The sequence below is a fragment of the Urocitellus parryii genome, chromosome 11 (assembly GCF_045843805.1).
Source record: "Urocitellus parryii isolate mUroPar1 chromosome 11, mUroPar1.hap1, whole genome shotgun sequence".
Classification (NCBI taxonomy): domain Eukaryota; kingdom Metazoa; phylum Chordata; class Mammalia; order Rodentia; family Sciuridae; genus Urocitellus; species Urocitellus parryii.
In genome coordinates this window covers 109,972,161-109,987,762 of record NC_135541.1, presented here as the reverse complement: position 1 = coordinate 109,987,762, position 15,602 = coordinate 109,972,161, and the positions used below count along the sequence as shown (strand labels likewise).

Sequence of the window (15,602 nt, the reverse complement as noted above, 5' to 3'; positions counted from 1 at the left end):
GGCAATTTCAGTGCTAGGTACATGCCCAGGTGAAGTACAAACCTATACACACAAAAAAACTTCTACAGCAGTGTTTATAGCAGCTTTTTTATAATACCCAAAGTCTAGAAACAACTTTAGTGTTTGTCAATAGGATCATGAATAATTAAACTGTGGTATATTCTTGTAATGGAAAATTACTTAGCAATAAAAAAACATTTACTACTGATAACACACAACAGTATGGATGATGAATCTTATATCTTATATAAACTTAAAGAAATGTTACGTAAAAGTCAAGCTGTGTGATTCCATTCATGCTTGAGGTTCCAAAGCAGACAAAACTAATCTGTGGTAGAAAAAAAAATCATGGGTTTAATTCTAGGGTATGGAGAATGAAGAAAAGGGCCATGATGGAACTTTCTGGGGTGAGGACAATGTTTTTGACCTTAATAGGAGTTTTGTTTATAGAGTCTTGTATATCTGCTTGACAGCAAAAGTACACTTTTCATTTCATTGACTGAAAATTTATAGCAAAGAAACTTAACAATATTAAACTAATTAAAGACATAAGTACTGTATTTGGGGAAAGTTTGCTGATATCTGCAGTTTATACTTGGAAATATAGCAGAAAAATAAGATGAATTGATAGATGGATATAGGGATAGATAAATAATTTTGGGAAATGGAGAAAATGAGAGAATAAGACCCATGTGTAATAAGACCCACCATTATTTTATAGTAAATCAAAGCTACAAATAGAGTGTTTGCAATTAGGAGATGAAATTAATTGATAATAAAACCATCAAATCACACAATTGTGATTTCCATATAGTTCAGATCTTTTCTAGGCCACTCCACCCTAAGAGGTATTAAATTGACAGCTTGTATAAATCACTCCTCTTTTTCTTCTTTGTAGTTTACTAATAGAATTTAAACCCACCATTGATTCTGGCCCTAGCAGATTATCTGAGGACACACATGTGTACTGTCTTTTCATAGCTTATATTGATTGTTTTGTGATCCTGCATTTTTGGTTTTGCATTTTTGAATAGTTGAGTGAAAGAATGCGTAGAACTCACAAAATATATCAATAATCCTTTCCCAAATTTTAAATTTTCTTGACTTTTAAAGTAGTAGATACTAAGTAGTGAAAGTACTTAAATTAATGTCTGTTAGTTTACATTATAAACATACAGAAAATTTAAAGTTAAGCTATATAAAACTCGAAAACTTAAAAAAAAAAAGGTAAAGACAATGCTATTGGGTCTCCCTGAAAACTTTTAACTTACTTTCCACTTATATTTTTGAGAAATTTTCTCCTACCAATACCTGGAGTATGTAAAAGATGTAATGGGAGAAAATGTCAGGGAGAATTGTTCCTCTTTCAAAAACTGTATTCCTAAGAGCAGTGTCTGTTCTTCCCCAACCCAATCTCTCTCTCTCTCTTCCATCACCACCACCCCACCATATCAGTATAATGTTGTTGTTGTTTTTTAAATATGTAAGAGTCCTCTTAAAGAATTGTATTACTTGAGGGAGACTTTAAAAATCACTATGTGGAACTTCTTCATTTTATAGATGGAGAAACTATGCCCAGACTAAAGTGTAATTTACTCTTGTTGTAAAATGAAGGAACATTATAGCATTCCTAAATAGTAAGGCCAGAGACTCCTATAAATCTATTCTTTGATTCAAAAAAACACTAAATTCCTTTAATGTTGTATATTAGCTATTGCAAGTATATAGGAATATGACATTGAATAAGGCAGTCCCCATATTGGGAAGCCTACAGTCTATTTAGAGATTAGCTAATACAATACACAGTGTTCATTATTACACAGTAATATGAGTAAAAACAGCTTTGTCAGGACACTTAGAATGAAGATTCCTTGCCAGCTTTGGATAGAGGGTGGTCAAAGAAAGCTTCCTCATGGAGACAAATTTTGTTATGAATTCTCAAGGACAATTAGCCAGGCAAAGAATTGAAGGAAAAAGTATCAAGGGCTAAATGGAAAGCATGTAAAAATATCCAAGGTAAGAAACCGTGACACAGAAATTCCCTGCATAGCTTCTTAGCTCCATATTTTAGATCTTTTCCAAGTAGCAGAGCTATTTGCATATAATAGGTATTCACATGTTTCCTTTGGACCATTCATCACATGTAGCAAGCTTTGCCTTACGTAGTTAAGATTAGATTGTTAGTTATTAATGATCTAGCTGCTCTATTAGAATCTTAGCTCTCTTTAAAAGAAAAGACATATGAGTTATCCTGTCACATACAACCCCAGGTCAGTTCTTAGCACACACCTGTGGATATTTATCTCCTTGCACAACAGTACCTCCTAACACATCCTTGAGGTTTCTTCCCTCTTCTACCCCTATGATCTTTGATTTTCTTGCTCTTTCTAGAATCTCAAAACTCGCCATAGTGTCTTCTGTGATGAATTATGGAGCTCCTAATCTGGAATTTTCAACTCATCTAATCTGAAAAAAAAATTATAGCAATAAAGTATATAATAGATGTGTTAAAACAAACTGATTTTGGCATGTTATTCAGTGACTTGTTAAACTCACTTGGTTCTGGTGAAGCCAAATACTTCCCTTAGCACCTGCCCATTGCCTCCCTTCAAATAAAATAGGTAAAATGGGAGGGGAGAGAGTACAGAGGATACTGCTGGTATTTGAAGCCCTTTATCAATCATTGATGGTATATCTGATGTAGAAAAGTGACCCAGGCCATAGACACCACTGTAAAATAGACCTTATCTTCATTCATTCTTTAACAAATACTTGCGAACTCATGGCTCTTTCTGTACCTTATACAATTATCCTTCTAGTATCATCTGCTAGGTACCAGGGAGATTATAGAAATGATTATAGCCGAGGGAAAATCTCTTTGGATTGGTAAGGGAGAAATAATGGTAGGATGAGATTTGTACTTATTCGGAAGTTCGAATAGGATTCTGATAGCAATAACTAGGTTTAGTGTTTTCTCTGTTATTCTATGCCTCTTCTTACAAGTAAGTATGAAGACATATGTCATGTCAGGGGCCTGGGATATGTAAAAGCTTTGGGAACAACCACTGAAGAATATGATAGAGTGCCAAAAAGAAATGAACCAAATGATTGGCATCCGTGGTAAGCACCCAAAGTGACATGTATTTATAATGTACCCAGTTTCTACCTATTCGTGGTATGTTTTTCCAGTACCCTGAAAGTTCATATGCATGTTACCAACTTCTTAATAAAATGGGGCTAGCAACTATATCATCTACCTCATAGTACTGTTGTGTAACCTGTTAGTAAATGTGAGCTAATTTATGATTGCTGATTTAAATAGGTAACCAAGAGTAGGTGTTAAGTTCTAGCTATCATGTACCTTATCCTTGCTAGCAGAAGTCTCCCCCCACACCCCCACTTTATTTTTCCTTTTTGGGGAGCATATGTAGACTTATATATTGTACAGTGAAATGAACAAAGTGGCTCTGCTTCTCCAGGTGATTCACTTTGATTTACTTCAAGAAAAAGACAACATGTCAAGTGTCAACCAAAAATATATTTGTCCTAAAATTCTGGCAAAAATTTCCTTTTCAGTCTCATTTGGAGATATAAAAGGGGTTTGTGAGATTTGGAGATATTAACCATTTTCAGAGTACCAGAGCACCAGTGATTGCAAATAATGCAGTGGATTTGACAGCCACCCACAGAAGAAGCATACTACACACACAGGAGTGTATATATATAATGAAACAAAAAGTTATGGAAATAAAACTTATCCTTACTTCAGTCCATAGTAATTGTTATTCTACTTTCTTCTGTTTCTAGTGTTGTTCATAATCTTTTAAAGTGATTGCATATCACACTGATGAATTACAAACTGCACTTTGGAAAATGCCAGTTACTAGAAGATTTTGAAATATAGTTTTTATCTAGTATAAATTTTCAAAATCATTTTTTATGGCTATTAGCTTAAAATATTTTTCTCTTCTGTTAATCAGGTATCAACATGGTTTTTCACCACCTTTTCTGTCTCAGGACTGAAGGATAAAATCCACCATGTGGACAGCCTACACCAGCTATTTTCTGCCATATCACCGGAACAAATTGACTTTCCTCCCTTTGTCCTTGAATATGATGCCAGGGTAAGTACGTCTCAATCTCACTCTTTGTGTAGTATAGTAAATATCTATACAGCTGTTTCTGTGATCACAACATTCTACCATTAGAAGATACTGATGTAGCATAGTGTGTTTTAATAAGCTTGATAATATTACTAATATTCTTTTCCTACAATAATTTGAGGAAAAGTCTTTGTCCCAAGAGGGTTTTTTTCCAGATAAACATTTCAATGTGAGATTTTTCTGCTCTGAGTTTGAAGCATCCCTTGGTACTTTAGTCAGTTTTCTACCACATTTGAGACAAGTACCTCTGCCTAATTTTCTTTAGATTGAATGACTTTTCAGCTATATAACCAGTCAGAATTAGTTTTTGTCCACTCTCAGCAATAATATAATCAGCCTATCTTAATAGTCTTTACCCTTGCTAAAACTTTTATTTTCCTACACTTGGTGTAATGTTTTTAAGAGCATCAACAAATTATATTGCCATTATTTATAGGTACATTTATAGATCTGTTACTCAACCACTAAAGCACTACTCTTGAATTTCACCAAAATTCTATTCCATTGTATTAATTCACAAGATCATCTCAGTAATTAAAAAACAAAAAAAGAAAAAAAAAGAAAGTAACATGCTTGGCAAGAAGCTCAGCAAGCTCATCGTTTAACTATTGCTGATTACATGTCTTTATACATGAACCAAAGAATGTATTTGATAGTTATATTAAGTTTGAAATGAATTATTCTCCCCTAATTATTGTGTAACATGCATATAGTCAATTAAAAATCCTGTAACACATTTTCTATCCAACATTTCTCTCTCTTCAGCTGTGATTTCTGTTCCCCTTATGTGAAGAGCAGAGTGTTTAATATGTTCTAATAGCTAATAAAATTTCATGTTTGGCTGTTGCAAAGAGAGGATTTGTAATTGGAACAGCTGGATCATAAATACAAAGATTGTTGAATATATGGTAGGGAAAAAAACTATCACTTTTTATTTACTGCAGATTGTTGGAGTAAAAAGTGGCCTTATTGTTATGCTTTGAACTGCACTCAGTGTTCTTAATCACAATAAATATGATGGCACCAAAGAACATTTTAATACCAACAAGTTGGAATGACAATTCAAAGCTAGTGTCTGTATTTATAATTTATTTTCTGGGGTAAAAATATATAAGTTGAGTAATTGGTTAGAAAGCCTTAAGGACTGTTTATTTAAGGCCTAAGCATTTTCTTTATTCTTAAGGGTCTGTAAAGTAAGTTTTTATTAAATATTAGTTAAAACTCCACCACACTCAGATTTGGTGTTTTTCTGGTTTGTTTTGGATGTTTGTGTAGCTTTCTTGTTATTTTTTGGTATATGTAATACAGATATAATTAATTAAAATTAAATATAATAACCTCCAAACTATTAATTGACTTATTAGGTCATATGTATATCGAAGCCAGAGAGATGCATAAAATGGGGAAGAAGCCAAACAGGGTATCAGGAGATGATGAGGAAAGGGCAGGCAGATCACTAGATCCTGGAACTTTACACATTATGTTGCAGGTCTTGGCTTAGTCAGTGGAGAGTGTTCTGCAAAGAAAAACTGCTGTTGCATTCCTGTTTAGAAAGCTAAATACAGAAACAGCAGAGAGAATGAATCTAGAGGGAGATAGGCAAGGAGATTTGAGTCTATTAGTGAAGCCAGAGGAAAAATAAAACAAAAGACAGTGATAGTGACTGTGGTAAGATGCATTTGATACTGAAGCCACTTCAGAAGAGGAACTAGTCAGTAATTTTATAAATATAGTCAGAGGAGATTCAAATATTTTAGAAATATTTAGAAATAGACACTAGGAAATAAAATCTGCAGGATTTGGTAAGTAAGTAGTCACTGCAGATGAAGCAGAAAGTAAATGCTTTAGGAGACTTGATGTGTGGTGCTGCCATTACCCCAGAGAATCAATATGAAGGAAAAGCATTGGGAGACTGAGTGGAAGGGACAGGCAGTATGTTATTCTATAACACATTAGGTTTGATGTGCCCTGTGGGACATAGAGATGAGATACCAGAATGTGGTTGGATGTTGACTTGTAAGGAAACATGTTCCTTTAGTGCATGGGAAGAATTAAAAATAGGACTGAAGAAAAGAAACAAGTATGGAGTCAATTTATTTTATTACCATGTTCAATTGTGCCTTGCACATAGTAGGTTTATTATTGGGTGAAGCAGTGAAGTCATGGTGGATGTAGGTTTAGAAAAATCCCTTGTCTGGGATTTTTATGACTTTGAAGAGTGACATAAATTCTATAGGATTGAAAGAGACCTTTCAAGGTATTTAAAAGATAATTTTTATCTATGTAAAAATGATACTGAAGCCACTTCAGAAAAGGGGCTAGTCAGTAATTTTATGAATACAGTCAGAGAGTATACAATCTTACCTGGCAACAATTTTTTAAAAATTTCTATGATTATTTCCATAAATAGAAAAAATATTTGATTGTTTCACAGTCCCTTGTGAGATTAATGTGAGTCCTAATTTGTGGCCTTACATATAAAATTGACCTTCTTAATTTACGGCAGTTCAACATGGATATGAGAAACCTAAGGAAGTATGGGGGTAGAATAGAATGGAGAACTTTTAAAGTCAATCAGTAAACCATTTCTTTTCAGATGAACTTCAGAAAAGATTTCTCTCTTCAGGGAATGTTTCTTTGTCATAGCTTCCGTGTATATTGAAGAATCAGGATTGGCTACTGACAGATCCTGACAGGAAGTGCTAAAATGAAAAAGGTTTTATTTCAAGTTTCTAGATATGTAGCTAGTCCTAGGGTGTTTCTATGTAAGCCATTTTTTTTTTAATATCTTGTTTTCCTGGTTATAGCACCAGTGTCAACTCCTATTCCATAATTATATTGTAATTATAATGTAAATATACTATGAAGCAATCTATTTTCATTTTACTTCTCATTGTTCATTTCTAATTATTGTTATACATTAATGCCAAACATTTTGTTTATGTTTTATTGAAAATAAGTTCATTGTCAAAGAAATACTTTTCTTAAAAATAAGAAACTTTCTTAAAAATGAGAAAACTTAAGTCTCATTAAATCTCATCTAGGATCCTCCTACCATAAAATTAACTTGTCTTGGCTTTTATTAAGATAAAATCAGCCAAAGTATGGGCCAAACATTTTCTCCTTGCTCTGATTTGTTGCTTTCTTCATTTGACATTAAAGTTCTGGCATTTAATTCTCCATTTGGGGATGGAAATAAATTCCCTTATAACTATAATTGTTATAAGCTTTGCCACTTGGGTATGTCATGAAGAAGACTCACTTCTGCCCAGAGTTATAGTCATTACATTCCTCAGAGATAATTTTGTTGTTGTTTCATAACTGTATTAAGATTTGGCACACAGTGAGACAACACTTTCTAACAGAAAAGAATCTGCATGTTATATTCAAGTAGATTTGGGTTTAGATCCAGGCTTTGCTGGATACTGGTAGGTGACTAGGTGAATTATGTGATATGTGTGATCATTTTCCTCTTGTGTGAAATGAGGATATTGCCTACTGCATGGAATTATATGGGGATTTAAAATGATAGTGAAAAACCATGTCTCACATACGGAATATTCAATAATTGGCATTGTCAAAGCATATTATCATTTTATTGCTTCTATTTATTTTACATGAACTCTGACTCACTGCCCTGAAACTACTCTAACAGCTGAGGGCTGCTCAGTGCCAGACATGTACTAGACATTTTACACACCCTACCTTGTTGACTATACATTCCTTTCTTTCACATTTCCAGTGAAATTGGTCTTGTTACTTATTGTTCTTGTCTGTTTTTCTTTCCACAGGAAAATGGGCCTTACTACACATCTTACCCCCCATCACCAGATTTGTGACCTGCCATCTTCTAGTGCTTCTTGATTCCAAGGATGCCACTTCTTCCACAAATCACTACCTATTAAAGTGATGTTCATTTTTGCTGTACAGATCCAGAGAGCCTTTTGTCCCCACCTCTCTGGTATTTTTTTATTGACTATATTTTCTGGCACATAAGCAATCTAAAAATGGTAGGCCATTCTGAACTGCACACATTTTAAATTTGTATATTTGTATCAAGTGGAAATGTTCATTTTTAGAGTGTTGATAATAGGAATTGGGGAGCAACTTTTGAGTATCTTCAGTTTCCTGAAGGACACCGGATTCTCCATTGCATAAGCCACCAACAATGTTCATGTCTTCTCTTAAACATTGCACGCTTCCTTTGTGTATTTAAATATTTCTTGAAATATATTTAACCAATGTATGCTGACTGGATGCACTGTCTGCTTTAGATCCTGCTGATAATACCATTATATTTTATACATATAACCTAGTTGTAAGAAAATTATCTGGGACCAAAAATGTAGAAATATTCTGCTGAAAAACATAAACATCATTAGCAAAATGTAGGACTTGCAAATTGACTACATAAGTTGAGACTAGGATTTAAGATCATACAATTTAGTAAGATTGCCACTGTTTTAACAGTGTAGGGAAACAAGAAGACTATATCTTCAGTCTTTTTCTGACAATCGAGGATAATTTGATCTTATTCAAAAGGAGTGCACCTGCTAGCAGTCTTACGAGCATATCCCACGACTTCATCATTCATCCCTCAGGAGCGTGCTGTCTTCCAGAGTCTTGAAGGATTTTGTTTGGCTCGGTGTCTCTTGAGTTGTGTACGAGGACAATGGAGGAAGTATGTTGCAGTAAAAAAATGTCCCGGAACCTAGTCATTGGCTTTTTTCCAGACTTCTTTTGCCACTCAGACTTTATTTGTGCCTTTACTTATTAGTAAAAGGATATGCTACCTCCCTCACCTAGGTATGAAAAAGGTAGTATTTAGAAAGAACTTGGAGACTTTGGATGAAAAATGTCTGAGGGAGTTTGTGTGATGGGGTGCCTTCAGCTAGTTTTTAAATGGGAATAAATATACTTGAGCGAATGCTACAAGGCACTCTTGTCTTCATCACCTTTGGAATGATATTTTTTTCATGGGGGGCAAGAACAGTTAGTGCAGCCCTGATGACCACCTTCCTGCTTTTTCCAGAATTTCCTCTGGCCTTCTCCTTCCCCAGTGCTGCACTTTAATTGGAGACATCTGTTAGCCATTGTAAGGATTTCTTCTTGAATTAAGGTCAAACCATTTTCATTTCCATCTGGGTGTCTTCATACTCCTTTTGATTCCTACACCCACCCACCTCATCTCCCTCGCCCCATCATGTATGTATATTTGCAGTTCAGAGAAGACAAAGTAGAACCCATCTGTTCTAATGTGTTCAGAATCAGTGCTTCTAAACATTCCATTCCCCTGTGCCCAAACTTACTTCAGTGGAGATAACAGAAACACACTTCATTATGACACAAAAATCCCCTATATTTGTGTTATCCAATCCTGTATTTTCCCATGTAAACAACAAGGGGCTCCACATTTCTTGGATAAACATTCTTTTGCATGTACTGGACACATTTGCTTTGTGTCAGACATCAAATCTACTTGTTCCTCATTTATACTTTATGTTAAGGACTTCCTAGAATGTTCCCTAGGTCATTAGCTCCAAAACGGCAGTCAGAATTCTGATGTTAAGCTTCCTCTCCAACAGTATTCTTTTAAACCCTTGAGCCTTAAAATCTGGAATTCTTACTTTATATTCCATAGTCAACTATTGGATATATCTGAAGTATCCTTTTCACTGGAAGCAGCTATAAAAAATGCCAACTTTTCTTTCTTAAAACTGTACTTAGCTACCTCAACTGGCCTAGATGATTGTTGCTATAAATAGTACAGATGGCAGCTAATTTGCCATTTGAAAGGAAGCAAATTTATATATACAATTTCTTGTAGGTAGTAATTCTGAAAGAACTTTCCTTTGCTTTATTTATACCAGTGTATTAGTGTTTAGCAACGCAAGATTCTCTGCTGAGATTCTAGTGTAGTTGATATATTAAGCTATAAAGGGACTACATATATCAACATTATTTCATAATTTAATGATTATGACTAAAGAAACATAAGGGCCACCTCTTCTCAGTGGAATTATGGTCTCATGGGAGCAAGTTCATTCTTTTATAGTTGTCGAAAGTGTTTTAACACTTATATATAATGAAATTGTTTCCTCGAGGGTAAACGCAGTGACCTTGATACTGAAATGATTAACATTTTGTGTGTGTGTGTGTGTGTGTGTGTGTGTGTGTGTATGCTTTTGTCAAAAAGTTGGATAGCCTGGACAACACATGTCATTTTCAAGGACATCTTCGAGGAAAAAGGGGTGACTGAGTGGAGATGACCACTAGCATCTAAGGTTAATCCAAACTACCACCAAAAGCTTAGTTCAATTATGCTTTGGTCATGCCAAAAGCTAGTTGAATTGCTGAAGACACAACTAACAAAATACTAATTTATTAATTATAAGGCATAATACAATTTTTGAAACAAGTATATTTCTTGCTTCAGTATATATTTGAGTTCTTAATTCACCCACATCCAAGTTTCTGGATCTGAAAATGATCTCTTGAGCATAGTCCTTATCAGACTCTTATGGGCAAGTGATTCTGATTTTAAAGATTTTCTTTCCTTTAATATGTAACTTATTTTATTGATACTTTATTACATTTCCTTTTTCAAAGGAATCCATAGTGTTTTGAGAGTAATCAACAGGTATTTATAGAGTATTTTTGGTGGAAAAAGTGGATATAGAGTCTTTTTTTTTTTTTAATGGTGCTGGGGATCAAACCCAGAGCTTCAAGCATGACAGACAAGTGCTGTATGTTTTACCACTGAGTTATTCCCCACTTCTGCATATAGATTTTTTAAATCAAATTTCAGAAGTCTTAAAGGAATAAGATGGATATATATATATATATATATATATATATATAATCACTCTAGTATAAAAACATAGACTGTTTCTTCCCCTTTTTTTTCATTTGCTTAGATATTGTTTAATGAATTTGAACTATAGGTAACAGTTTAGTCTTTACCTTGCGACAGTTAATAGAAGAGTAATAAAATGTAGTATTCAGCATGAGGTAAAAATCACATAGTGTTCCCCTAATACATTGTCTGTGTTTATATGTTTACAGAATAGAAATTGCTTAATATATGAATAGAAATTACAATTTGAAATACAGGATACAGAAGAAGAGTATAGTTCTAGGAACAGTGGATTAATTATATTAAAGACGTAAAGCACTATAAGATAACCTCTAAATGCCTCTAAAATTGAAGTGGGTCAGGTAAGCTTCCTATTGGAATTCTCTTAATTTGTCATCATCATAACCAGTAGGTAATAGAGTGTTTTAGTTGCACGCACTAATTCAGCCTCATAGCTTATGACTAATTATGATTACCTGAGATCTCCTTCAGGAGAAAAGAGATCCTACTTTGTCTTTGTCACTTTGGGTGAATACCATAAACTGGGTGGCTTAAACAACAGACATGTACTTGGAGGTTAGGAAATCTTAGGGTCAGAGTACCATTCAATTTAGCTCCCAAAGAGGGCCCTCTTCCTGGTTTGCAGATAGTCTCCTTCCTGTACCTTTATGTGGCAGAAAAAGAGATCATCACTTGCCTATCTCTTCTTTTAAAGATACTAATTCCATTTATGAGGGCTTTGCCCCATGACATACCAAAGGCCCTACTTCCAGATCCATCACTGGGAATTAGAGCTTCAACAGATGAATGGGACAATGGAGCAGGGCACAAATATTCAGTCTACAACACACCTAGAGTCTGGATCATATTATAAACCCAGAGGTGATAAAGATCATTTAGTAGGCCTGAACATAGATATTTACATATGCACACACATACATTTACATGAGCTGCTTTGCTTTACAGTCTTTCTTTGAATATGACATCTGTAGTCAATATGTGAAGATATAGAGCAATAAATAAAACAGTTAAAGCTTTGATTCTTACCAAACTAACTCCTAAACATTATCCAGATTAGTTTAGACATTAGTGGCTCTCATGAAAAATGTTTTCTACATTCGCAAGACTAGCATCTTTGAATCTTTTAAGTCCAACTTGTTTTAAATGTATAGGGCCACTGGATTCAGGAACAAAATCATAGTATTCTCTAGGTGAATTTCACTAACAAAATCATAACTGCTGAATATGATATAATATTTTGTCAAACAGTAAAACTAATATTTTATATACACAATCACACTTTTTATAATATATTTTGTTAATGTAAGCACATAGTTATAAGCTGAGCCACGACTCTGTTAGACCAGATATCATATGTGCTAAAACATTTAAGAGCTTAACATATATAAATTATTTGAATTGCTGTTGGATAAAGGAAACCTAAATATGTCTTAATTGTCAGGATCCTAAAATTTGTTTATTCAAAATCCAGAAAGCTTTTATGAATACTTTGTATTTTAAAAGAAATTTTGTCTAAATAGATTTGAAATTAGATCCCTTTCAAAGAGAGCTCCACTGTATGCAAATAAAGCCTATAAAGAGCCAATAGTAGGGCTGGAGATGTGGCTCAAGCGGTAGCGCGCTTGCCTGGCATGTGTGCGGCCCGGGTTCGATCCTCAGCACTACATATAAACAAAGATGTTGTGCCTGCCGAAAACTAAAAAAATAAAAAGATTTAAAAAAAAAAAAAAGAGCCAATAGTGAAACCAGGGAAGGACATTCTGTTTTGGCTATTTACACTAGGCCTTTCTCTAATCACCAAAGTTAACCTAAAGAGTTGTACAGAACACACTGAATTTTATTGTCAACATTTTCCATAGAAATCTACACTAGTGCTCCTCAAAACTTCAATGTGCAGATATTAAGTCAGCTTAGGGGGATTGTTAAATTGCAGATTCTCAGTTTCTAACAAGCTCTCAGGTAAAATTGATACTCCCCAGCCCACATTTAGAGTAAAAGCCTTTAACTTCCATATTATTTTCCCCATTTCAGAGAAAGGAGACAGAACTATCATTTTAATACCTTCTGTAGGCCAGGCACTTTCACACTCATTTCTTTGAGTACTCCTGCAAGTCCTGAGAGTGAAGTAGTAATGGAAGTAAGTGACCTGCTGAAGACTACGTGTACAAGAAATGCAGCGTAGAGCAGTGTTTCTCAATCTTGTATAATGTAATCACCTTTTAATAAAAGGGAAAATCTCTTAACTCCTCAGTTTTCATTTGTTATATCTATTACCTTAATTATGTGTATTAACTTAAGTAGGTATAAACTAGGCTTAAATGCACAAGTATAAAACCAAAACAAGTTTGCAGATTATAAATAGGCAAAACTATAAAAACTAGTCAAATTTAAGAGTGTTCATTAAATGTGATGGATGGTTTTGTTTTGCCACATCACTCCTAAAATGGTTATAGCACTGAATACTACAATACCGGTTCACTTGAGCATTCATGTCCTGCCATGTGTTGTGAGTAACTTGGTTGTCTCCCTTTTCTCTCTTTAAAACTACTTCATGTGTTCAGCACATAGTAATGTTATTTGGTCTTCTTCTAGAAGGAGTGCATCATTTCCCTATTATGTCAGGCAATGTTCTCCATATGCTTCCACAACTAACGCAGAACTGCACTTTCTTTAATGTGGAAATAAATACAAATGCAAGCCTAGGCACTGAAATATTTTGGCAATATTTGGTTTTAAGACAATTATCCAGATAATTCAGGACATGAATATTGATTATTTTAAGTGTTTCATCAGCATGAAAAATATATAATTCTCAGAGTCAAATCATGGGTACTCCACCCACAATATGCATACAAACACACTCCACAAGGATTTTTAATAGCTTTCACTTTAAGAAGCAATAATTTAGTGGTTAGTAGCTTTGGTGCTTTGATTTCTCACGTGCCCAAGTTCAGAATTTTGGCATGCTTCTCAACCTCTCTGAACCTCAGCATTTTCATGTATTAAACAGGGGTGGTAATACTTAGTGATTAGGAGAAATAAATGCAATAATGTCCCTTAAGCATAGTGTTTATAAATGGCAGTTAGCACTTCTTGGATTAGAAATAATATTAGCTTAACATTGAGGATTTGTTGTTTGCCTCAAATTTTGTTAAGCGTTCTCTCTCCCCCTACTTCTCTCCCTCCCACCCACATATGTATGTACATATATATATATATATATATATATATATATATGTATGTGAATATGTGTGTGTATTTCTTAACTATTGAGTTGTAGCATCAATATTCAAATCCAAATCTGATACCAAATCTCATGCTCTTATAAAAAATATAGAATATCAATGTGAGTTGCTTATTTTAAAAGTTTTTATCTTAAATTATTTTCTTAAAAATATTTATATAAAATCAATATTTCTGTAGAGAGGAAATGGTTCCTTCCTTTTAATGATTGTGTGATGTGCTAATACTTATAATAACAAAAAATAAATTTCATTTAAAGACTATCACGCTAGGCCATGGTACACTATTGCTATTATGACTATTAGGTTCAACTTGTGCATTATTGTGCTCTTGTATTTTTATGGTTACATGAGATTATTTTATGAGATAACATCATATTCTCCCTGACTTGTAAAATAGCTTTTTCATGGAATTTCTCCCACAAGTACTATTCTGATATCCAATGCCAATTCTATGAAATAGTATGCATGCTTCTTAATTTTCATCTCTTAAGCATCTAAAAAAATTGTTCTAACTGTCCTTTAAAGTAGTTTCTGGTAGTATTCTAGTAGTATTCTATCTTTCTTTCTAATTTTCTTTTTTTTTTTTTTTTTTTTTTTGGAGGTGCTGGGGATTGAACCCAGGGCCTTATACATGCAAGGTAAGCACTCTACCAACTGAGCTATATCCCCAGCCCTCTTTCTAATTTTCTAAAATAAATTCTGGATTTCTGAAACCTGAACAAACCTACTTACCTGCAGACTAGGTTGATTTTTTTTTTTTCTGGTATTTGGTGATGGTAGAAAATACCAGGAGAGAGTTGTAACAGAAGTTAAATTATTTATCAACAAAGATGACATGTGTCAAATTTAGATTCTTCCCCTACTTACTAAAAACATATTTGCACAAATTGTTAAAGTAGTGGAGGTACATGAAATATAATGCTATCATTGAATTTTGTTAATTCAGGAAGCTTTAAAATATTTCCTGTTTTATTTCCCTATATCTTAAGTAGTGACATCATAATAATATTGCTGTGTAGGTAATTAATTTCTTTTCCTACCCAGCCTCTTTTCCCTCTCTGCCAGGTCTTTAAATTAAGTGAAATATGCTTTTCCATATGTGTGGTTTATCAAGAGAGAAGACGGATTTTCCATCACATCCTCACTGACGGGCATCATTTTTGTAGATAAGGCTCAGTTCTTGGCTTTCTTCATTTTATCAGTCTGTTATTCAAACTGAGTTGGGAACCCTTCTTCAGTTAAAGTTATTTTCCTCTTTTATTTATTGAATACAAATGAGACTGGATTATTTTTTATAACTTTTCCTTTACTACTTGG

General features: G+C 33.9%; 1 protein-coding gene across 1 annotated transcript in view; it reads left to right on the top strand.

Moving 5' to 3' along the window:
• Gdap2 (ganglioside induced differentiation associated protein 2) overlaps positions 1–8,379 on the top strand; it is a 61,275-nt gene extending 52,896 nt beyond the window's left edge. The window contains exons 13-14 of the mRNA XM_026407285.2: positions 3,981–4,124; positions 7,955–8,379. Of these exons, the coding sequence (XP_026263070.1) occupies positions 3,981–4,124; positions 7,955–8,002 (192 nt within the window). The 3' untranslated portion in view covers positions 8,003–8,379. The remainder of the gene's footprint in view (positions 1–3,980; positions 4,125–7,954) is intronic.
• The last annotated feature ends 7,223 nt before the right edge of the window (positions 8,380–15,602 follow it).